At 46.1% G+C, this 22,731-nt stretch overlaps 3 protein-coding genes across 7 annotated transcripts; all 3 read right to left on the bottom strand.

The window, feature by feature from the left end:
- Positions 1–678: 678 nt before the first annotated feature.
- Positions 679–8,667, bottom strand: LOC127604204 (germ cell-specific gene 1-like protein). Of its 2 annotated transcripts, XM_052071218.1 has the most exons (9): positions 8,487–8,667; positions 7,527–7,670; positions 7,201–7,318; positions 6,711–7,123; positions 5,758–5,952; positions 4,487–4,546; positions 4,246–4,404; positions 2,529–2,640; positions 679–2,434 (listed from the first exon to the last, which is right to left on the bottom strand). In XM_052071218.1, the coding sequence occupies exons 4-9, from the start codon at positions 6,904–6,906 to the stop codon at positions 1,963–1,965; spliced, it is 1,194 nt and encodes a 397-aa protein (XP_051927178.1). In that variant the 5' UTR covers positions 6,907–7,123; positions 7,201–7,318; positions 7,527–7,670; positions 8,487–8,667; the 3' UTR covers positions 679–1,962. The 2 variants fall into 2 exon arrangements, with proteins under 2 accessions (XP_051927178.1, XP_051927177.1); XM_052071217.1 differs by lacking the exon at positions 7,201–7,318.
- A 482-nt stretch (positions 8,668–9,149) lies between these two features.
- Positions 9,150–16,135, bottom strand: LOC127604149 (epsin-1-like). 2 transcript variants are annotated; one of them, XM_052071101.1, is made up of 10 exons: positions 16,095–16,135; positions 15,416–15,497; positions 14,885–14,979; positions 14,656–14,811; positions 14,372–14,500; positions 13,973–14,093; positions 13,716–13,891; positions 12,060–13,320; positions 11,729–11,830; positions 9,150–10,794 (listed from the first exon to the last, which is right to left on the bottom strand). In XM_052071101.1, exons 3-10 carry the CDS (start codon positions 14,951–14,953, stop codon positions 10,781–10,783), a joined length of 2,028 nt encoding a protein of 675 aa, XP_051927061.1. In that variant the 5' UTR covers positions 14,954–14,979; positions 15,416–15,497; positions 16,095–16,135; the 3' UTR covers positions 9,150–10,780. The 2 variants fall into 2 exon arrangements, with proteins under 2 accessions (XP_051927061.1, XP_051927062.1); XM_052071102.1 differs by lacking the exon at positions 16,095–16,135 and adding an exon at positions 15,683–15,993.
- Positions 16,136–16,375: 240 nt separating this feature from the next.
- Positions 16,376–22,513, bottom strand: LOC127604211 (serine/threonine-protein kinase SBK2-like). Of its 3 annotated transcripts, none has more exons than XM_052071229.1 (6): positions 22,303–22,513; positions 19,944–20,088; positions 19,674–19,867; positions 18,569–18,730; positions 17,885–18,494; positions 16,376–17,651 (listed from the first exon to the last, which is right to left on the bottom strand). In XM_052071229.1, exons 1-5 carry the CDS (start codon positions 22,306–22,308, stop codon positions 17,895–17,897), a joined length of 1,107 nt encoding a protein of 368 aa, XP_051927189.1. In that variant the 5' UTR covers positions 22,309–22,513; the 3' UTR covers positions 16,376–17,651; positions 17,885–17,894. The 3 variants fall into 3 exon arrangements, with proteins under 3 accessions (XP_051927189.1, XP_051927188.1, XP_051927190.1); XM_052071228.1 differs by having other exon boundaries at positions 19,665–19,867; positions 22,303–22,511; XM_052071230.1 differs by lacking the exon at positions 22,303–22,513 and adding an exon at positions 20,404–21,272 and having other exon boundaries at positions 19,665–19,867; positions 19,944–20,332.
- Positions 22,514–22,731: the final 218 nt, after the last annotated feature.

Below are 22,731 nucleotides of genomic sequence, written 5' to 3'. Positions count from 1 at the left end.
CTGCCATCCTTGTTGTCCCGAACCCTCCTCCTCCTCTTCCTCCCATGACATCAATGCTCCCACTTTTCTCTTGTGATTACAGACCACATCGCGACCTTGTTGATCTGTCAATCAGCCGCTCGCTTTGTGCAGATTATTCGCGTAATCTTGTGCAGAACATCTGTCTCAGGTCCAAAGCCTCCATTCTTTGCTCCTGCCCTCATTAAACATGGCGACTCAATCCGCAAGTTTACACGACGAGGGCTTTTGGGCATGCTGGCCCTTTAAGGAAAAACATTCAACTCAAAATCCACTTGGAAAGGCTGGAGCCTCGTTTTGAACCCCCAACCTGAAGCACTAACCACTCACCCGCCAGGATGATGTCTCTTGAGCCCAACTGGCAAAACGCCCGCCACAGGAGGGAAACTGTTGGCACGAAGAATAACCCAAGTTAGAGCGATCAGTATTTCTCATTAGTAGCTACAATGATATCTATAATTCGGTTATTCGGCCCAATTAATCAGACAGCAAGAGAATTCACTTAGTGCGGGGGTCGGCAACACGCGGCTCTTTAGCAACATCTAGTAGCTCTCTGGAGCTTTATCAAAAAATGTTTGAAGAAGGAAAAAGATTTTGACAGTAGGCTAATAAAGCTCAAATAGATACATGTTACAGCCCCAAAAAAGGAGAGCTGTGGTGTTGTTTTTTTAAAACGTACACTTTATTTATGTTTTTAACAGTCTCGACAAACACAGACACGTCTGCGCCCGACTCCGTGCCTTCTCTCTTCTCATTCGACTCGAGAGGCGTTCAAAGACAGCCTCAGAAAAACGGAAATTAATGATCACTTCACTGACACTAAGAAAAGCGAAAATTATGCACCAAAACAAAAAATCAAGCGAGGAAATCACAAAATAAATTCTATGGGGGCGTTTGTGAACACACAACAAAGGAATGAATAACAAACAATTCTGAGACAGTCCAGTCTCCTACATACATACAGCATGTGTTTCCTTCATTGTAACTTTTATTGGCTTTGATTTTTTGGCGGCTCCAGACATATTTGGGCTTTTTTGTCCTATATGGCTCATTCAACATTTTGGGTTTGCGACCCACTTACTTAGTGTAACTCTATTCTATCGTCTAGTACGCGTTCTCCGTTACATCACCTGCATTACATAAAAGAACAGCCTTCGCCCTCTGTGCGTTTGGAAGCCACAAAACTAAGCAGACTCAGCACATGTTAACCTGAACTAACAGGCAAATCTTGGAGGGGACAAACAGCTACTTGTCGCCGCTGGTCCTTTCTCACGTCTCATCTTTGGCCGTTGCGTATCGCTTCCCAACGTGGTCACGCAAGATCGGCCGATTAAACTTGCTCGCCGTTCCCCTTGTACTCATTGTCAGTGGACTTAAGTACCACACGCTCATCGATGAAGTCTTCCCCAGTGACAGTTTGCACGAGACCCTGCTCAGTCGATCCTTGTTAAACATGCAAATGTCAATGACAACAAGTACAACGGGAAGACAAACGGGCACTCACCGGAGAGAGAAATCGTACCTCCTACGGCCGTGTTTTGCAGTGTTGACAAGCAGCAATCCCGACTGTCTTATCTTCCAGATCCCGCCGACAACGTCATCAAATGATGCCAAATAAACACCAAGGAGACCATTGCTGTGGGAGTGAGGAATCAACTTGGTTTACTCAACACACACTTTAAATGTCAACACAAGTCCTGTGATCTTGGGTACGAGGCAGTTGATTAAAAAACAAAAAACAAAAATAAACCAGAAAAAAACACATGTTTCGAAGCAGCCACACTTCGTCACCTCCCCACCTAACTGAGCCCAAGTTCCAAATGAATTCCTTCACCACAACGCTGACGTACAGTCCTGAAGAACATTCACGTCAAGGGTCTCTTGCGACTCGCTTTGCCCCACATTCGGTTCCTGTCCGGACCAGCAGGCATCAGCAAAGCGGCGCTAGCAGAGCGAGCCGTCCCCGTCCTGGTGCAGATAGTCCATCTGGTCCAGCTCCCTTTCGCAGTCTTCGCATACGCCCACGCCGCATCCCTCCATCACCAGCACGCTGCCGGGAGGGTTGGCCGAGCACCCCCCGGACCTCATCACGCCCACAGCCCCCATCCCCGCCACTCCCATCCCCACGAGCGCCCCGCCGGCCCTGCAGGCCAGCGGTCCCACAGCGGGGCCTGCCCCCCGTGGCCACAGGGGGTCCATGAGCGCTCCCTGCTGGCCCAGCTGGATCAGCTGGTTGACGGAGTAGACTCCCCCTCCGGCCCGGACTACTTCCTCATAGGAGGGGGCGCGGGCGGCGGCGCGGACTTCCTCCAGGCGCAACCGGGCGCGGTGCTTCATCTCGATGATGGTTTTGGTGTAGGAATTGAGCGTGGCCACGGCGGCCGCCATGCAGCAGCTGAACGACAGCCAGGCCAGGCTGGTGGGAGGTGGGTGGATTGGGGTCGGGGGGTAGAGAGGGGATCGTCAGCACTTTATGAATTCTGATGATGGTGATGCACGTGTGGACATACGCAAAGGACCAGCCGTAGTCCCACGTCTGCGGCCTCCAGTCTTTCGGCCCGATGCTGACGGTCATCTGGAAGACGGTGGTGTACATCATATGCGCCACCATGCCCATCAAGCCTGCACGCCAGAGGTTGGAGGGCGAGGGAGGGGGAAAAAGTCACACTTCGGGAGAAGGTCACGTTGCCTTCATCCAAGCTTTCTCGCACTCAATAATGCCAGCCGCATTCGACAATGTTCACACAGCATTGCCAGAAGGAAAGTTCAAAGGATACGTTTAACATTAGCAGCAAATTGGTCCACTTTTGCAATTTGAGCCGCGTTAGATACCAGGTTTGAGTCCAGTTTTGACCAAAATAGGTGGCACTCTGGTATCGATTTCAAGTTATAACCGTACAATGAGGCCGTTTTACTGACAGCAGCCATCTCGTTACCTCTGTCGTCCTAGACGTATAATTTTCCCACGGGACGTACAGTTCGAAATAATGTGCATTTCGCCGCCATTGTTGTTTTGATTTCGCGTTAAGTAATCTCGCGTGACGAGATTTCCGTTCTCGCGAGGCAAGATTGGCGAGATCGGCAGACAATTGCCAAGTTGTATAACGTTAAAACGAGCGATGCGAAAGTTTATTATGGAGATATCAGTGAGGAAGCAGCTCAAGTTGCATAGTTTTTTTTGCAATAAGGTGACTTTGAGAAAGCCTTGCATCATTGGAAGCAGAGTAAAGAGAGGAGAATTGATGAACTCAAAGACTGAACCATGGGATGAAATAAGAACCTATTTCTCAGCAAATCTTGTATGCCTGAATTATTTAAATTTTTGCAGCATTTGTTTATAAGAAATAAACCTATTATCATTGTACAGTATATTGTTGTTGCTTGTGTTATTATCCTATGCAAATGAATAAGGAGACCATTTTCGAAACTTGGGACTCTCTAAATCAGGGGTGTCAAACTCATTTCACATTGTGGGCCACATACGGACTCAGTAGATGTCAAGTGGGCCGAATCATTAACATTATACCACACTGTGCTATGAATCACCAAAATATAATCTCTTTCCTTTGTTTTGGTCTCAAGAAGAATTGATTGGCGCTTTCATATCATTTGTTGCGTTGAGTCTATCTCGTGACAGACTGAGACTGCTGTTTTCTTCCCCGATCAAAACAATGTTGTCTTCTACTGTGATCAAAACAATGTTGTCTTCTACTGTGATCAAAACAGTGTGCCCCCGAGCGCATAATCCACGAATTGCATTTTATTTAAAATATTCATTCTGTGTCTTTAATGCATTTTTTCACTTTTAAATGATCCCGAGGTCCGGATCAAATCTCCTTGGGGGCCGATTCCGGCCCGCGGGCCATACGTTTGACACTCTGCTGTGAATGCATAATGGGACTCATACTTTTCTGATCAGCAGGTCCCTGGGACTCGCAGGGCTCAAACTGTAAAATTATCACTCTGACAGTCATGAGACCGGAATCACAATGCTGGCATTCTACTCTTCATCATCTCATGTCAAATTATTTAATGACTCGTTTTATGCGAACACAACAATCAAGGTGCCAGTAGAGGCGATGCCTCAAAAAAATGTACTGATAAGAACAACAGCTTGGTGGCTATCGTCCAGCTGCATCCAGTTCAGTGGCGTGGCTCGGTGAATGAAGTGGGTGCCGGTGGAGACGAACGCAAAATGTGGAGGCGGGTGTGTTCGTCGGGGCCCACCTGACAACACGGTGCACATGGCGGCGAAGGCGTTGATCTTGAGAGCGTTCATCTCCCTCTTGGCGCACAAGCAGATGGCCTCCAGCCACATGAGCAGGAAGCCCATGGCCAGCAGGCCGATGTACATGAATTCACTGATGACCGATAGCCACAGGACACCTGCGGGCAAAGATGCACGCAACCGTAAACACGGTGGCGGGGAACCAGGTGAGGTGCTGCGAGGCAGGACGTCGCCACTGACCTTGAGTCTCCCCTGGCGTCAGCTCGATGAAGCTGCGACACTTTTCCTCCTGGTCCTCACCTGGAACAATAACGTGCATCAAAATAGGTCCATCCATTTTTTTTTAGCTCGCTTGCAGTTTTATTCACACTTGGCATTGATTAAGTGCCATTTCCAAAAGGGAAGGTTTCACTTTATGCAAAATCATTCCATCGATGGAGACAAAACTCAGAAAGTCAGTTGTGCTTGGTCAGAATAATTGAACGTTGTTGATCTTCTTTAATGAACAACTCCTACGTTTGACAAATATTTCAGGCAAGCTCGGTGATATGACGGTGATATATGTGATATGATGATGACAGTGCTTCAGTTCACAGATAAATTTGTGAGCATTTGCAAACTATTCAAGTTTAAAATCTTTATTTAAAAAAAAAATAAATACCGTATTGGCCCAAATATAAGACGGCCCTGATTATAAGACGACACCCTCTTTTTCAAGACTCCAGTTTGAAAAAAAGACTTTTTGACCTCCAAATTAATTTTTACACAGAAAATAATGACAGCGCATCTGAAACAAATGACTATAACAATATATTTGAGAGAAAAAGCACGTTATTTTGCCTCATTCAAATCTAAAGTGGAATCACATTTGTAAATGAATGGCTTCTGGTTTTTTAAATGTAAATGACATCATAACTTCTCAGCTGCCGGTTAACCTGGCCGATCTTCGACCCACTTTTCTCCATATTGTCGCTACGTTTCTCCATTTTCTGTTATTTCTTCTATTATTTTCTTCTCTTTTCATTCTTACCGCTATTTTTTCCCTTCTTCTTGGTGCGACCGCTATTTTTATTTTTATTCTTCGTGGCAGGCACTTTGGCCTGGGGAATCAAGTTCAGCATTCGCGTCAATGATATCTGGCGCCATCCAGCGTTGTGAATGGGTATAATGTCTAGACCCCGAATATAAGACGACTAGTCTTATATTTGTGCCAATACGGTAAAATTAAATGCGTTATATGCGTTGTCACAAAGCAGGTCTCTGAGTCGTTGCAAAGACCTCCTGGAAACATCTACCCAGCAGCGGAACGGAATTAGTCTCCAAGATGTATGAGAGAGCTGCGTAAGACTTGAGTCCAAGGTCTCTAATAGGTCACCCCAAAGACCTAAAAAATCGTGAACTGAATTTACTTCAATTCCCCGGCGACTCTGGTAACCTTCATGCGTGCAGGAGTACCTAGAGGCACGGATGAGAGTCTCGACGACAGAGTTGTTTGCCGCCACACCGCTCACCTTCGTTGTGCTTCTCGCAGGACAGCCAGAATCCAGTATGGAAGTAGCGCAGCATGTACTTGTCCTCGCCCGTCTCCCAGATGTAGTGGACGGCGTTGGCCAGCTGCTTCCTCCTGAGGATTGCCAGCTGCTCCCTCTGTTGCGGCGTCAGTGTCACGTTGGACGCTGGGTTCCTGGTGTCCGGCGTCGGGGCCTCTGGGTGTGGGAGGGGAGGCAACACTTAACAAAGTTAAGGTCCGTGATGTTCCAAGAACCCCAAATACTCCAAAGGGGCCTACATTTATTTCTGAGCAAAGGTTGGTTCTCAAAGGGACACATTCTCTGGATAGGTACGATTCTTTAAAATCAACTAGAATTAACTGAATGAGGGCAACAGTAAAAAACGCCTATATTTTAATAAACCAATTCGAAGGGACTGGTTGATCACGTAGGCACTCGGTGGGCCAGATTACAGAATGGGCCGAGATTTTTCCAAGCCTTGTCGGAGCCTTGATATCTCATGCTCACAAGTAGCCACCTAGTATTGTAACGTAAAGTTTTAAAGAAGGATTGAGTGCTGGTTGGTTTCCTCGCCCTTCATCTGGAAACACTTAATCCCATGACTCCTAAGGTGGGGAACGCTACAGATGTGGACTGCACACATGTGGAACATTGTATAGCACATGCTTGGGAAAACATAAGCCTGACACAATCCGCAAGAGTTGGGGGATTAGCAACAAAGCTTTCAGGGATTATGGGAATCCGTGCCGGTCCACTGTTCGATAAAACAACTTCGGTATATGCCAAAGCAGCACTTTTTTGCATCTTTCGCTCCTAAGGCAGGCGTTCAAAATCTCCTCAAGGCACGCAACTTGTTTTGTACAAAACAAACCCCTGGGTCAAGCAGAGCTCAGCAGCGGATCGGTCCATTTTGAGGCAAATTGGGGTATTTTCGATCTAAGTGGCATGCGGACCTGTGGTGTAGGGCTGGCTGTTGTTCTGGCCGCAGTTCTTCATCTTGACGGGCGACAGGCAGAGTGGCTTGACCACCTTGTGGGTCCCCTCGCACCAGTATGACGTGCAGAAGGCCGACACGGACAAGCTGAGGGCCAGCGAGGTCAACGCCAACGACAGCAGGGACCGCTGCTGGCGGGACATCTTTTCCAACATGGCCGACGGCGCCACTCCCTATTCCCGGCCGGGGCCGAGGCTCAGAGATGCGGCGGCATGGCGGGCGCAGCGAGAGACGCCAGAGACAGCAAATCCAGAGAAGGAGATTCGGGAAATTGAGAACGAGTGGATGGCAGATCCGGATATGCGAACGTCACATTCCCGCACGTCACCGACTCGCTGGAGGAAGGTTCAGGCTACATGGCTGTTTCACAACCTTTATCAAGACAAAGCACACATTTCCCGTGAATGAAGAGCTCAACAAAAAGTCTCAAAAAGGTTACAGTAAACCACCTTCAACTGTTGGTTTGTGATCCTGGTTGCCCATAGATTACAATTGATTTTGTTCTGCCTCGCGTTGATTTGCCGTGTAAGCCACCTTCGACAGGGTGGAACACTTTATGGTTTGATGCTGAATTTGAAAGGAGGATGGGAAGAAGAATTTCAGCTCATTCTAGATTTTGATGATGATTATTGGACATCAAATCCTCTTCAGTCCTGCTTTTTATGCCGACAGTAAACGACATCTGAATTCCCCTTGTAGAATGCACATCATAGGCCGTCATTATTGATGTGGCCTCTGAGATGACAGGATTTGTTTAACTGCTTGGATGGCTCACCTGATGAATGGGACCGGCTGCTCTGTACTTGCTTGGTCAAGTCAAAAAGTCGCCCCTGAGATTCTAATCCGCCTTAATCTCAACGGCTCGTCTGGATCGGATTCCTGTACTGTTTTTCTTTGTCTTGGTCTGGACCACCTCAACCTGACGAGCCCATGAAACACACAGGGTTAGCAAAGCTAGTCTAGCACAAAACAGAATCACAATTGCAATGCCACATAGAATGCCTGGACTTCTGAAATACAGCATGAAATGATGGAACAATGGCATAAAATGTGACAATACGATCTTAACTTCTGAGGCATAGAAACATTTTGAAATGCTGAAATATCACAAACAGTATGCTGAAGATGAGACAAAATCCTTAAACACAGCATAACATACAAAGACATCATGATATAGAATGCTGAAACTCACGAAATGCTGAAATTGAGGGCATAGAATGTGATTCCTATCGCAAACATCACTAGCTAGTTATCAGCTAGCATCGATGAATTAAAAACAACAGCACAGTTCGACAAGCAATGGACTGGTTCCCATCCAATGTCAGGGCATAAAGTGTATACACAACGAGCAATAAAATGGCACAGAATGCCAAAACATGACCTGTGATGTTTCAACAACAAAAACATAGAATTTTAAAACATGGAGTGAAATGTTGAAACAGCCAAGTGTAACACTGCAACGTGATATGAAATGCTGATAAACTGAAGTGCATGGAATGCACAAACAGAATGCTAAAATATGACCGATTGTTGAAACAACAAGATGGAATGCTGAAACATGACAAATTTCAAACAATAATATGGAACACTGAAACATGACATGGAAAACAGTTAACAGTGACAGGATGAAATAATGCAACATGTTCACGCTCTTCACAAACATGACGCAAAACATGAGATGGAATACTGAAACATGTCATGATACATTTTCTTCAAATGTTGTTGTATCACTCACCAGCACGAGGATCTTTCTTTCCCATCACTGCCGTCCGTTCCAAGCGGTGTGGCAGGTCGCGCCACAAAGCCGGCCGCTTTTCTTGGCGTAATCCTCGCAAGTCATCATCACGAGTCATCCCAAGTCCATCTGTTGCCACGCTTCACTTGGAGCGCGCCCACTCACACGTCAACTCGGACCTCCGCTCTGATAGCGCCCGATCAAGTCAGCAGCCGAGACAAGATCAACGGCCGTGAGCAAGCGTCCAATCTTCAACCCCGCCGCCACCACAAACAAACAATGTCCAAGGGGACACCAAAAGTCATCATGTCCAACAGGGACAGCGAGTGCCCTTACTCTACGTACGCGAGCTGATTCATGACACGGAATGCCGGAAGACGATGTCAAATGTTAAAACGACACATGAGGAAACGTGGCAGGAAATGCTGAATCCGTATTGAATCCTGATGGCTCAAATGACGGCACAGAATGCTGAAACATGACATGGATTCCTGAAATATGGCAAGGATCTGAAGATATGATGGAATGCTGAAACATGGCATGAAACATGGAAACATGACATGAAATGCTGAGACATGACACGCAATCCTGAAAGACCACGTGACACTGAAACAGCGGTTGCTTTACACCCCCACCCCCCAAAAAAGAAAGAATAACAATTCAGACACTTTTGATTACTGACTTGATTTATCATAAGCATGACATCATCATTCTCATCATCACTTTTAGGTCCAAAACAAGAACAATCTGAAGTTTGCCGAACTGATGGATATTCATTCAATGAATAAATAGTTACTTGTGAGCATAATCATTATTAATAATATCCAACATAATCAGGTCACTATTTACATCACAATAATAAATACATCTTAATGTACATCACGCGCACACACACAGAAATGTTTGTCAATACTTCATCTGCCATCAAGTCAAAGAAAAAATAAGTTACAAACACCCAAGCAAACATTTCGATGCCATTACTGGATAGAAATAAGAATATATGCTATTACTCATCTAATTTTTTTCTGCCCATACGTCACATCTTTGTCTCCCTCTCGTGGTCACAGATAGAAACGTCTTCTAACGGGAGAAAACAATTCAAATATAAATACAGACATACGTATATAAATAAATGCATCCCGTATACGTTAATTCATACATCACGTGCGCGCACGGCCACGCACACACGTACACTGCAAAAACATGTTTTCATTTGAAATTGATGAAAAGCAGATGATTTCATTTGGCAGTTCTTTTGTGAGTCTTCTTCGATTAACGTTCATTTGTGTTGGTGTTTATCGGGTCATCATTTGAATGGCGAATTTATTTCACTTCATCGCTTGATTTGATTGCTACTTGGTGCCTTGGGACGACGTCTCACACAGGCGCGCACGCGCACACAGAGCAAGGAGTTGACAAAGTGAAAGGATTAACAAAAGACATATAATAAAGACACGGCTGGTTACTGAGATGATTTCTCATGAAATCCTGTTCCATGTCATTGCCCATTGTCACCATAATCATCATCTGACCTGTCACCTAGGGCGGGCCATAGGAGACCGCCTACCCCGACGGATCTGCTGATGGGTCTGATCATCATCCTCGCGGTCAACAACACCTCCAACCTGAACTTTTCATTTTTGCTCCTCGGTCACGTGAATAAATATTCAAGCTATAAATAGCTAAATAATTTTTGTTGTATTTACACTTGACTTGAAGGTTCGTTTTGCATTATATCAGCACACACACACACACACACACACACAAGTACAGTGTGTGTGCATACTGTACGTATGGGGGGGTATTCACATCAATGCAGTCTGATCATGCCATCATCAAGTGGACAATCTACCCAAGCAGGGAGGGGTGAAGAGTTAGCGTAATGCTATTGCTAACAGCAAGTCAACACACGCAACAACTACACTATACTACATGCACGCACACATACCCACACACACACAAACTACAAAACACAGAGAGGGAGGAGCCAAACAAATTAACTACTGATGAATACCCATGGGTTGTAGCGCCTCCGCCGCCCCTGCCTGTCACATGACCGTAACTATGGAACCTGGAAACCATGACAACACTCGTCAAGTAGTGTGTGTGTGTGTGTTTGTGTGTGTGTGTGTGTGGGGGGGGGGGTATTCTTGTTCCTGGGGCAGGGGGGCAATGAGAGGGCATATTGGGCATGCTGGGCAGGGTGCGCAGTTTTTTGGCGGGCTGGGTTCTGAAGCCCCGCCCACTCGCCGCCGAGCCCGAAAAGCAACGCCTTCTCTGGCTGAGTTGATATTCTAAAAGGAGTTTTCTTTAGGCACCAACAAAGACAGCAAAGAAAGAAATTCAGTATTAATCATCAGTAACCACAACACTGGCCAACAACAACAATAACAAAAATGTCAAAGGTGCCAAAGATATTTGGAATAGTTTCTGGGTAAGTTGGGGCTGCAGAGTCTGTAAACCAGTGGTCCCCAATTCCAGGTCCACCGACTGGTATCGGTCCGTCGGTCATTTGGTACCGGGTCGCACAGAAAGAATAAATAACTTACATTAATTCCGTTTTATTTATTTCGGAATCTGAAAGATGTTTTATTTTGAAAAATTACCCAATTCTCGGTTACATGTCACTTTTGACACACGGCAAGGCGTGCTTCTCGGTCACGTGATCGCTTAGGCTAAAACAAAACGCAGGAGCTCGCAAAATGAGTAAAAAAAAAAAAAAGTATTTTTCATGCACTTTGAATTTGCGTTGCATCTTATTTTGAAGGCACGTAAACGTTACCATAGCGGCCAGATAGGACGTTCCTTGTGTCATGATTCGTGTTTATTTTTATGTTTGGAAAATACCACAGTTTTCATGCAGGTAATATCAGATTATTTTGTTGTATTTATCCACCACACCTTAAAGGACAGCCGTAAAAATATTGTCTGGCATTAAACCGGTCCATGGGGCAAAAAAAGGTTGGGGACCGCTGCTGTAAACGACATCCGTTTCTTTGAATTGACTGGAGTGATTGATAAACGGTCACATTTTAGAAATATCTCCATTTTCTTTTCCCATGGAATACTGGGAATTGTGGGAAAAGGAAAAATACTTGCCCTTTTATCCTGAATTTAGTGAAGTTCAAATGAGTTGAGAAAAGTGGATGGTGCGAACAGGCGAAAACGGGACGGGTCTCTTCAGCATTCACATGATCGTTATCATCATAACAGAAGTCGTGAGAGCAATACTAATGCATTACCTGCGCCTGCTCTTCTTTTGGAGTCTCCAAAGGGGTCGCTGGTTGGGGAGGGAGCTTTCGGAGCCTCCCACGCATCTTTGGCAACAGCACAACCCTCACAACCTATAAATTGACAAAAGATTATTTTCAGATGTAAAATATATGATCGCATTTATATTCATACAGTCTTTAAATGACACATTTTATATACATTTTTATTTTATGTACATACACAGAGAGATACTTTTTTTTAATGTACTGCAACGCTTCAAAAATTGTTTTTTTTGCTCCATAAATTGCAGACTTTTTTTGTTTGTTTAATGTTTCTAGTAAGAAACCTGTGTCGTCTTACCTGGCGTCCCCCAGGGGTCATTTCGGGCTTTGGAGGTGTCCCCAAAGGGATCGCAATCATCAACAGGCGAAGACACGCCACTGCCTCCCCATGGATCCGAGCCAGCAGGGGGCGCCAAGTCGGAGGCAGCTCCCCAGCCGTCACCTGCGCTTCGGGACGAGCTCAGCGGAAGCGCGGCGAAGGGATCGGACGACCTGCCTTCTTCTTCTTTGGGTGGCGTCAGGGGGGCGGAAAAAGGGTCCTTTTCAGACGAAGTGGCAAAAGGGTCATCCTTAGGAGGCGCTGTTGCTTCAGCGGCTACACTGGCTGCAGAGAAAGGGTCATCTTGCGGGGTTTTGAAGGGGTCGTCTTTTGGGGGTGTAGTGGGGCCAGTCGGTGGACCTTCTTCACGGGAAGTTGATACTTGAGGAGCTGCGAATGGGTCATCTTTTGGGGCGCTGAAGAAGGGATCGTCTTTTGGGGTGCCAAATGGGTCATCCTTGGGGCTGTTAACCTTGTCGTTTTTGGGGGCGTTGAACGGATCATTTTTCGGGGTGTCAAAAGGGTGGTCCTTTGGAGTATTAAATGGGTCCTCTTTTGGGGCGTTGAAGGGGTCATTTTTAGGTGCGTTGAAAGGGTCGTCTTTTGGGGCGGTGAACGGGTCATCTTTGGGTGCGTTGAAGGGGTCGTCTTTGGGGGCGGTGAAAGGATCGTCTTTGGGGGCATTGAAGGGGTCATTTTTGGCTGCACTAAAGGGGTCATTTTTAGGTGCATTAAAGGGGTCCTCTTTGGGGGTGTTGAAAGGGTCCTCTTTGGGGGCATTGAAGGGGTCATTTTTGGCTGCACTGAAGGGGTCATTTTTAGGTGCATTAAAGGGGTCATCTTTAGGTGTGTTGAAGGGGTCATTATTGGAAGAGGTGAAGGGATCCTCTTGGTTTTTGGGCTGGCCTTCAAAGGATTCTGCGCGTTGCGGGCCGCCATTTTGTGCCATAAAAGGGTCTTGTGGACCCGTTTGTGCTTTCAAAGGATGACAAGGTGGGTCTTGCTTGTCGGAAATTTGAGCGCTGGCAGACTCTAAAGAATTGTCACCACTTGTAGCAGGTGCTGAATCTGACACGTCGGGTTTGGAGCATTCGCCCCAACGATCGGAATCCCCCCAGGGGTCAGGCTTGGCTTCTTCCTCTCCGTCCTCCTCCATCTTCTCACCGGACCAGGCCTGATTGGCAACAGCTCCTCCTTTTCCAGCATCTTCCCATTTCAGCTCGTCTTCGGACATTTGGGCCTGCGCAATGCAGCAAAATATTTTTTTGTTGAAAACAAGAAGCAACAACGATGCCGTTATTCTAAACGCTTTTGTATGTTTAACTGTCTCATATTTGATGTTCCTTATTCATATGTTGTACTTTGTTGAAAATGAACCTGCTCATGTTGTCTGTCTCTAGTATGTACGATTTAAATACGTTTTGTTTTGTCTCTTTTTGAATTGTAGCAAAAGTGATCAGAATCATAGCTAAATGCACAGTCGCAAACAAATTGGCAAGTAAAATGTATGTTACACATACTGTACGTACAGCACACTTGACAATAAAGTTGTATTCAATCCAATTAAAAAAAATCTAATATTATCAAATGGACAAATCTGACAGCCAGAATGAACAATGGCTTTGGCGTGCTCACCCGCCTTTCCGCCTCTTTTTTCTCCTGCTCCTGCTTGAGGCGTTCCTCCTTGCGGGCGGCGAAGGAAGCGGTGAGGTCGGCCACCGAGGGAATGTTGTCCAGCGATGGTAGCCCCGAGGTGCCGGGAACGTAGCACGGCTTGTAGCTGGGGTCCTTGACGGCGTCCGAGGATGAGGCTGTTGCCAGAGAACCGGATGAGCTGCGAGGCGTCGGCGGAGGGAAATGGCGGCGCCGCGGCCCTGCGCTTCAACTGTTACCTGTGGAACCTTTGGATGTCTTCTCTCGGGTCTTGACAGCAAAGTCTCGCTCCTCCTTTAATTTGTCATCGTCCTCCATCAGGACCAGCACAACTTTGGCCTTTTCTCGAACATTTGTACCCTGGATACACATGTTCTCTTAAGCCGAGTGCTTCTCACTTATTTTCTGCTCCCACCCCCCCTTCCCAAAAGGAAAAACACAACATTTCATGCTCCCTCTCAATTCTCCGTCGTGACTATAAATGCTATCATTTGTTTATGAAACTGGTACAAAAACACCACTGCAAAGTTAAGCTTAGATGAGCCGTCTTAGGGTCTTTAGTCAGATGTGGACGCTGCAAAGCGGGGAAGGAATATGGAGACAGGGATGGATGAGGGAAGGAAGGAAGTGGCGTTCACCTGATCCTTGCCGTCTTTCTCCACAAATCGGTACTCGGTGAGGGCTTTGACGATGTAAATGTTGTCTTTCATCTTGAGGAGCACGCGGTCATCACCCGTCTTCAGCAAGTACTCTAGCAGCGTCAGCGACTGACACACACACACACACACACACACACCACTTTCACTGCTACACAAATGACACCAAAGGAGTGTCTGTCTTTGTGTGTGTGTGTGTGTGTGTGTGTGTGTGTGTGTGTGTGCGTGTGTGCGCGCGTTCTGTAATGTTTTTTGTTGCATGTCACCTTGTGGATGTGTCGCCAGTTCCTGTCATCCTTGAGCCGCTTCCACAGCATGGTCATGATCTCGTTGCAGGCCACCACGTTGTAGGTCAGGTCAGAGATGTCGGCCATCTGAGAGCTGGACGGGCCCCACGGGTCATTGGACGTGGCTTCTCGAACCTGCGCCACAGGCCATGTCAGCCCAACGTCCTCCTCCGTCTTGCACAACATTCCCGGACAAGAGTGACCCTACCTTGACCTCGGCCTCAGAGTAGTTCTGGACCAGGTTCTTCAGCTGTCTGCGCAGCATGGAGGATGTCATGGTGACGACTGGGGCACGACAGGTCACTTATTACAGAGAGAAGAAGAATGAGAACCTTTTGAAATGACCTGAATTTCAGCATAACTTAGTCATGAGGTGTGATCGTCAACACAACCGCTCCAAGGGAGAGGAGCAAAAGTGCTTCTCTTTTCAACGATGCTACCTAAGATGAGCTTCTGCTTGTTTTATGTTTAGTTTGACAGTAACCCTCAAATGAGTCTCCCCTCACCCCCCAAAAAAACCCACACACAAAAATAACGACAGCTTGAAGGTTCTTTTGACGAGAACCTTATGAATTCTGTCTCTCAAACGAGTTGAGACAGCTACCACCAAGCAGTGCTCCATCTTGGGTTTAGGCTCGTAAACTCTTTAATGAGGTCACCTGCATCTTAAGGCATCTCTGCAACTGCTTGCTTGCAGACTCTTTTGTTTACTGTTATGACTTTTGACGTGAATACAAACCTGTGAGTATCAGAGGCGAATTATGCGAATGTAGCGAGTGAAGCTAATGGCTCATGGTGCTGTCCTCTTCTGCTCCTCAATGCTGCAAAAGTAAGTCGAGACAAACCTCAATGTTCAGGCAGATGACGAATAAGCAAGCAGTCAGATTTACGTTGTCATCGAAGGACATTTTGAATGAAACCAGGAAAGTTGTTAGAACGTGAGAGGAAATCCCACGAACGTTCGAACCCAGAATCAGGCTCGGAGCTGCGAGGCACAAGCACTAACCATTAAAGCAATGAAGTTTCGACGTATTCTCGAATATTCGTCCGCCTTTTCAGCAAGCTTAGTCAGGGCTGGCCGTCGGCGTCTCGAGGCTCGCGGAAGTCAGCGCAGGCTAAATGCGGAAATTTCGGCGACGAAATCAAGCCTTTCAGGCACATAAACGGCCGCGAATGTCTCGTTTTGACGATTTGATTATTTGGAGTACATTGGAGAGCGACAGGAGCCAATATGGCGGCGACCGAGCGAGCCGAGTTGTCACAGTAGCCACAATTATTTGGCAATAACAAACATTTACACTCCCCAAGACAACCACAAATACTTGCGTAATATTGTTTTAACAATGACTCGCGTATCCCAGCTGTCGGGCGCGGGCAAACTGCGGCGTAAATGTCGCAAATATAAGTGAAATCCTCACCGTAACAACATCCGAGGACCCTCTTGTTCTTGCTTGTCTCGGACTTGAATGGCGGCACAAGGCACTTTTAGCGCCACCTATTGACCGGAGTAAGCGTCGCAACCAAAAGACGCTTGGAAAAGGGAGAAATTGAATATTTTCTTCTCGTCAGTCTTTAGAATGAAACGCGTTTTTTTAAACTATTGTTCACTTTTAAGTTGTACGTAGATGTAAGGTAGTTGGCAAATTTGTCACGGATAGGCAATTTCAATTATTTTTCAACAGCGCTACCGTGGGATAAATTACGGGCATGTGTCATTGCTTTTATTAAAACAATATACAACACAGTCTGAATATGTTTCATGCTGAATGCATGTACAGCCTTAAATAACAAATTGTTTGAACAATCAAAAAATAACCACAAAATGAGATAGGCCCCCCTCCCCTCTTGAAAAACTGCTTAACTGAAAGCCATAATGAAATGCAAGAACTCATTTTGTGCATGAATTCACACTCATTAAACATTTGAATTCATTCAGGTACTGTTTTTCTGGCATATCATTCCAAATACGAGTGACTGCCATCTAGTGGTGAAGAGTGATATCACAAGTTAAAACTGCACTGAAATTATTTTTGCAATGCCCCCAAATTCTTCCAAAAAAAAATTCTGGTAAACCCCAACACACAACTTTTTTCCTTTTTTTTTCTTTGTGAGAGTAGTTCAAAAGTACCACCGTGGTACAGTAAACTTGTTTACAACCCCCCACCGCCACACACACATACACACACACTCCAAATAAGTTTTATTTTTGGGAGGGGGGTTGTGATTAATCAAGGGGCCATTCAGAGTGTGGTCTGCTAGTTGCCCATTCCTGATCTAAATATACACGATGTGTCTAGTCTACTTGTCCTCCACTGAGCATGCAACAGTTGAGCCCCCAGCTTTTGGTGGGTCGCTTTCCCCAATTCTAACCTGTCTTCCACTAAACAGCAGAAGGATTGATGACATTAGGGCTGTCGGGCTGTGACAGCTCCACACATTTCCCTTTCTAGGTTTAATGCTCTACACCGCCACACCTTTCCAGTAAATTGTTTCAAATGTTTCACCTCTCACACTTTTCAGGCGTGCTGTGTTCTTGTCATGACGTCAAGAAGGTTTCCGATGCATTTGCAGCAAAACAAAGTTGAGTCAATGCACTTGCTCGCCAAGAATGAAGCGCCAAAAGGTCGTGAGGTAAAAATAAACCCAGTTCGTTCATGGGTTTGGCGCAACGCAAGTGCAGCAGTGACCTCATGTCTGCATGCAAAAAGCTAGTGAAATACAAAACAGCCGCCTCAAACCAAGCCTGATCCACATGTGACATTTGCCAGTGATGGAAATGTAGCAAAGAAAACGCTAAAGTCTACACTCTCTCGCTGATTGGAATGCAAGCATCTTGTTGGTGCTACAGCTCATGCTAACAGTAAAACTGATTCCTAAGCTAACGTCACCAACACGCGAGTCCCTTGTCCAGTTGTCTTCCTCGGCTTCATTTTTCCTTGAACTCCTCTTTCTGGACTCTTCTTCCGCTTGTTCACTAAGGCTAATATCAACCTTGGTGGAGGTCTACACTCTCTCTCTGATTTGAATGCAAGCATCTTGTTGGTGCTAAAGCTAATGCTAACAGTAAAACTGATGCCGAAGCTAACATCACCAAGACAACACGCGAGCCCCTTGTCCACTTGTCTTCCTCAGCTTCATTTTTCCGTCAACCCCTCTTCCTGGACTCTGCTTCTGCTTGTTCGCTAAAGCTAACATAAATGGTATAAACAGTCCCTCGTTCACCTCTGTCCCCTGCTCTCAATCTCCTTGACGGCTCCTCTCCCTCGGCTCTTCTTTCTTTGCTCCTCCAGGCGTTCCTTTTCGCCGGCGAGCATCCAGGGGCCCCCCAGGTAGCCCAGCGCGTCCTCGGGCCGCCCCCGGTCCAGTGGACCGGGGTCCAGCAGGAGGCGGAAGAAAGCTCGGGCTAACGGGGTGAAACGGGCGAACTGGGGTGGCACTGGAGGTCGCTCCTTGGCGCCGGCCGTGCCCTGGTGCTGCTGCTCAGCCCACACGTCCAGTCGGTCCTCCAACGTTTTGGCCGCGCTGAACCATCGCAGATACTTGAGGTAGGCGGCGCAGTCGGAGGACGTTTGGGGCCAGGGGTGAGCGCCAGTTAGCGCCGCATAGGCTAGGACGCCCAAGGCCCAACTGTCCACGCTGGGCTCCACCATGGCCCAGAACTGCGGCCGCCGCTTCTTTTTCCTCTCGTCTCTTGACTTCACCGGCGCGTCGCCGGCATCGCCGCCGCCGTCCCGGTTGCCTCGCGCCACCTCGGCTTCGGGTGTGCAGTAGGGCGAGCGGTACCACACCTCGGGGACTTTTGTTCCCCGGGCCTTCACCTGCAGGGGGTTTCCCACATGACCGTGTCAGGGAAGAGCGCTGAGGAGTAAGCCGTTCTTGTCTGTGTACGCACCATCCCGAAGTCTCCCAGCTTGACCCAGCGACAGGCAGCGTCGCACAGGAAGACGTTCTCGGGTTTGACATCTCTGTGGACGAAACCCAGCGAGTGAAGGTGTGACAGGGCGCCGCACAGCTGCGACACCACCCGCTGGCACCCGTCCTCCTCCAGACCAACCTGAGTAAGGCATCAAGTACAAGGACTTGCTTACTGCGCTTCAACACTTTCATTATTTTTTTTAACCAGGCACATGTTTCTAATTTTGTTGATGAAAACAGAGATACCTTGAACTTTGACTCCTTACTTTGTCAAAACAGGCTTCTTACGCACTCATTCAAAATGTTAAAATGTCCTTTTATTTTATGCTTGTGAAAGATGCTAAAAGCAAGCCCATAAACTGGAGATCCCGAGCAGTTCAACGCATTTCAGCATGATGCTGTTGCAGACATAGCAAAATGTTCGCTATTTAGCAGCACAAAGGTTAAAAGTTTTTCTTCCAAAATGTTTGATACATTGTGCATTACTTGTTCTTTTTGAGTCATTTTGGGGGGCTGTTGTCGGAATAGATTTTCTTCTTTTTTTGTGACTGTTTTTCTTTTCGTTTTTTTCCTGCAAATGATAATAATTTTCCTGAAATTATTCAAAAACAGAAAACATATTCCCAAAAGCAAGAAACAAACTCATGCAAACTAAATCTGACAAACAGATTTTTTAACAGACATTTACATAAATGATAAGTCAGACCTCGGTTTCCAGAAGGCTGTTCAAAAGCGATTTGTTCGAAATCCGAAACCACTTTATTAGCCCATGATTAGGGGCTAATAGACAATGAAGAAAAAATAAGTCAGATTTGCGTAAATCACAACAAACACATCTACTCACTTCCTCGTGTAAGGAAGCCGAGAGGAGTCAAGTGGCGTATTCGGGTTTGCTCAGTTTGGTCGAATATCGGTTTTCAATCCGTAATTTTTCGGTCGAAATCTGATTTGGTCGACAACAGAGACGTTCGAAAACCAAGGCTATTTTTCTTCAATCTAATAATGTCATGTTTTGTTTCTTTTTGGAAAAAAACAGCGGCCTCTCACATGCACGAGTGAATGCGCGTATTTGCCTCAGGTACAATGAAGTCGTAGAGGTCGCCGAAGAGTCCGGCCTGTTGGGCGAAGACGTAATGCGATGGCGTTGAGTAGGCGATGCCCAGAGCGCGGCTTAGAGACGGGTGCGTGCAGAACCTCAAAGACACGTTGTACTCGCGCAGAAACGTACACAGGCTGGTGCTCACGCGGGGGAAGAACTTCAGGGCCATCGGACTCCCTGCAACAGCCACACGACAGCCTCGTACCATCATTGCCTAACAAATACGGATGAACACACACCCGCTGCTTCTCACCGCTCTTGTTGTGCACCGCCAGCATGACCTTCCCGTACGAGCCTTCGCCCAACAGCTTGACCACCTGGAAGTGCTCCGACGTCTCCAACTTGATCAGCGACTGCGCCGTCAGGTGGCACATGTCATCCAGAAGCCGGGTGGCCGCCTACACACACTCGCACAAATGTGCACATCCATGGGAGAGTCAGAAAAGCGTTAGTAGGTGGTTGTTTGGTAACCACAATGCTGATCCCCTTGATGGCTTCAAGACACTGTTGAGAGATGACCGTCAATACACACACAAACACGTCCATTAAATCATTCACTGATATTGACGGCGAGAGAAGGCTAGTTAGAAGTTGCACCTCCGAAATAAAGAGAGCTGTCGTGTTGTTGCTTTGTTACAGCTGCTGCTGTTGTGAAAGCGCTATATAAATCAGCATGTATTGTATTGTATTGTATTGTTGTTGTTTTTTTAAACATACACTATTAATTCGTTTAACACTCAAGAAAATACAGGCGCATCTCTCTCTGCAACGTGCCTGCTCTCACGTTCGGCTCGAGAGGCATTCAAGGACCGCCTCCGAAAACGTAATTTAACGACAACTTCAATGACACAAAGAAAATCGAAAATAATCCACCAGAACAGAAAATCAAACCAGGGAATCACAAACTTCTATGGCGGGGTTTGTGAACACACAACAAAGAAATAAATAAACAATTCTAAGACAGTCCAGTCTCCTTTTTAACCCTTTCATGCACCCTGTAACCTGATCACATGATAAATTGTCCACTGTAGTAAAAGTGTTATTAGTGGAAACAAAGGCATCAAGTGGTCTACACTCTGGTCTCCAGTCATTCACTGGACTGGTCATCAGCCAATTTAAGTACACATCTAGACAGACAATGAATTTGCCAGCAGACACTGTCAGCGCCAGCGCAAGGAAGGGCACAGCGAGCAGACGGCCAAGTGAAATCATGGCAGGCAGTCTCGCTCGAATGAGCTCTTGAAAAGTAAAAATAAAATCTGCGGCCCGCTGTTTCACATCAGTGCGGCGGCAACAATCCGGAGACCTCGAAACATGTCGAGCGGCCGTGTCAGCGACATCTCACTCATCCTCTTTCATGGTGATTTACGATGTTTGTCAAGAGCTTTCTAGGACCCCAATGACGTGCTTTGCCATTTATAACAAATGGAACATAAATAGCCCAAATGGACAAAGCCCCTGTGAACTTTGACCCTTGAGCCACTGAGCAGAATTTGAGGTCCAACTTAAATGGCTAATTTTGTGAAATATTCAAATGCATGTGGATGGAACACTTCTCCTACTGTGCGTGTGTTTGTCATGTACTCTGTGCAATAATCCATGTCATGTGCAATGCAACTACTATTCAGGCCGCAATGCTATTATTTACCTTTTTGCATGACTAACTTTTGTAGTCATAATTTTATACTTTTTATATATAGTTTTTTTTTCAACTATATATATTTTTTCACAAATGTCTGCACCTGTGAAGAAGCTGTTCCAAAAAAAGGATCACACGTTATGTATATTGTCTCTAATTGGTTGTTTTTCCTCATGAGTGGCAAATACTTCAACGTCAAATTAGAAGAACAAAATCGCATCAGAGTGAGCAGATTTTTTTCCCCTGAAGTCATTTTACTGATGTTAGGTCAGCCTGTCAGTTTCTGGTGACAAAACGATTTCTCTTTGAAAGAATTTGAACTAGATGAAATTTACAGGGCTTGCCTTGTACATTTGAAAAAGAATAGGAATATTTTCAAGGGAAGTGGCATGACTGGAAATGACTGTTTATTAAATTAATCGACTTCAATGTTGATAATTGTTTAGAGACGTGGTTTAAGTTTCGATTGTAAAATTGTTAACTATTGCTGAATCAAAATAAGACCCTTGCTTTCACTTGGGGGAAAAAACAAAAATCTTGCCAATTTTCTATCAGAACAAACCAGTACAGTAAGCGAATCGTCACCATCAGCTGGTTTGTGCATTTTCTTTGCTGTCAATTGGAAAAAATGGCCCGTTTTTAACTTCAGGGTGGGAAATTAAACCAATACATCAAATGATATATAAAACAATTAAATCACTTAATGCTGATCCAAATAATCGTTAGTTGCTGTTCCAACTTGCTTAACTCAAGGACTCATTTGACATGCTTAAGTTTTGCCAGTAACTCGAACTTTCAGACCTGAGACTCGCACACGCGAGTCAGCTGAACGTCTGCCTGCTAGTGTCAAAACATTCCATTTATCTTGACGCAGCCACGCCTGATCAAATGCAACTCAAAATACTTGAACCTGTACATGTTACGCAATGTTTTTTTCTTGTGCTGGTGAAGGAATCAACTTCAGTCACATTACCGTCATTTTTTAGCTCCGGTCCAAACGCTGTCCCTTCAGCAGGTGCACATACGGCCAGCGTGTCCGCCGTTATTGGATCACATACGAGCCACCGGCGCCCTGAGAACCCACCAGCAGAACCGGGAAGTGTCAGTCAAGCGTCTTCGCTGCTCCTCTCAAATGAGTGAGCAGCTGGATGCAGGCTAGAACTAGCCAGTACGTTATGTCCTCTCACTCACGCAGGCGCACATGCACACACTTGGCTGTAATAGCGTGTAATAGAAGCCGATTGGGAATCGGTGGTGCTGAGAGCTATGCTTCCGTTCAAAAGTTTTGAGGGGTGTGGTGGTGGTGGTGGTGGGGGGGGGGGGGAATTTAGAAACGTAAAAAAATAGTGGCACTGGTAACTGTTGAGATATGTGAATAATTGACACAAACATCTAAAAGCGA

Source organism: Hippocampus zosterae, chromosome 7, assembly GCF_025434085.1.
Source record: "Hippocampus zosterae strain Florida chromosome 7, ASM2543408v3, whole genome shotgun sequence".
Taxonomy (NCBI): domain Eukaryota; kingdom Metazoa; phylum Chordata; class Actinopteri; order Syngnathiformes; family Syngnathidae; genus Hippocampus; species Hippocampus zosterae.
This window is presented reverse-complemented; position numbering and strand designations above follow the sequence as displayed.

Bases quoted from the DNA above. Each gene is read 5' to 3' on its own strand.
- LOC127604204 (XM_052071218.1), bottom strand. From the start codon at position 6,906: ATGTTGGAAAAGATGTCCCGCCAGCAGCGGTCCCTGCTGTCGTTGGCG. The intron at 4,405-4,486 runs GTCAGTGGCGAC...CTTTGCCCGCAG, and splicing joins GACGCCAGGGGAGACTCAAG to GTGTCCTGTGGCTATCGGTC. The intron at 2,641-4,245 runs GTGGGCCCCGAC...TCTGGCGTGCAG, and splicing joins CATGTGCACCGTGTTGTCAG to GCTTGATGGGCATGGTGGCG.
- LOC127604149 (XM_052071101.1), bottom strand. From the start codon at position 14,953: ATGACATCCTCCATGCTGCGCAGACAGCTGAAGAACCTGGTCCAGAAC. The intron at 14,501-14,655 runs GTGACATGCAAC...TGTGTGTGTCAG, and splicing joins ACTGGCGACACATCCACAAG to TCGCTGACGCTGCTAGAGTA. The intron at 13,321-13,715 runs GTGAGCACGCCA...TGCATTGCGCAG, and splicing joins AAAAAGAGGCGGAAAGGCGG to GCCCAAATGTCCGAAGACGA.
- LOC127604211 (XM_052071228.1), bottom strand. The intron at 18,731-19,664 runs GCAAATACGCGC...TGCCTTACTCAG, and splicing joins ACGACTTCATTGTACCTGAG to GTTGGTCTGGAGGAGGACGG. The intron at 18,495-18,568 runs GTGCGTACACAG...AACCCCCTGCAG, and splicing joins AGCTGGGAGACTTCGGGATG to GTGAAGGCCCGGGGAACAAA.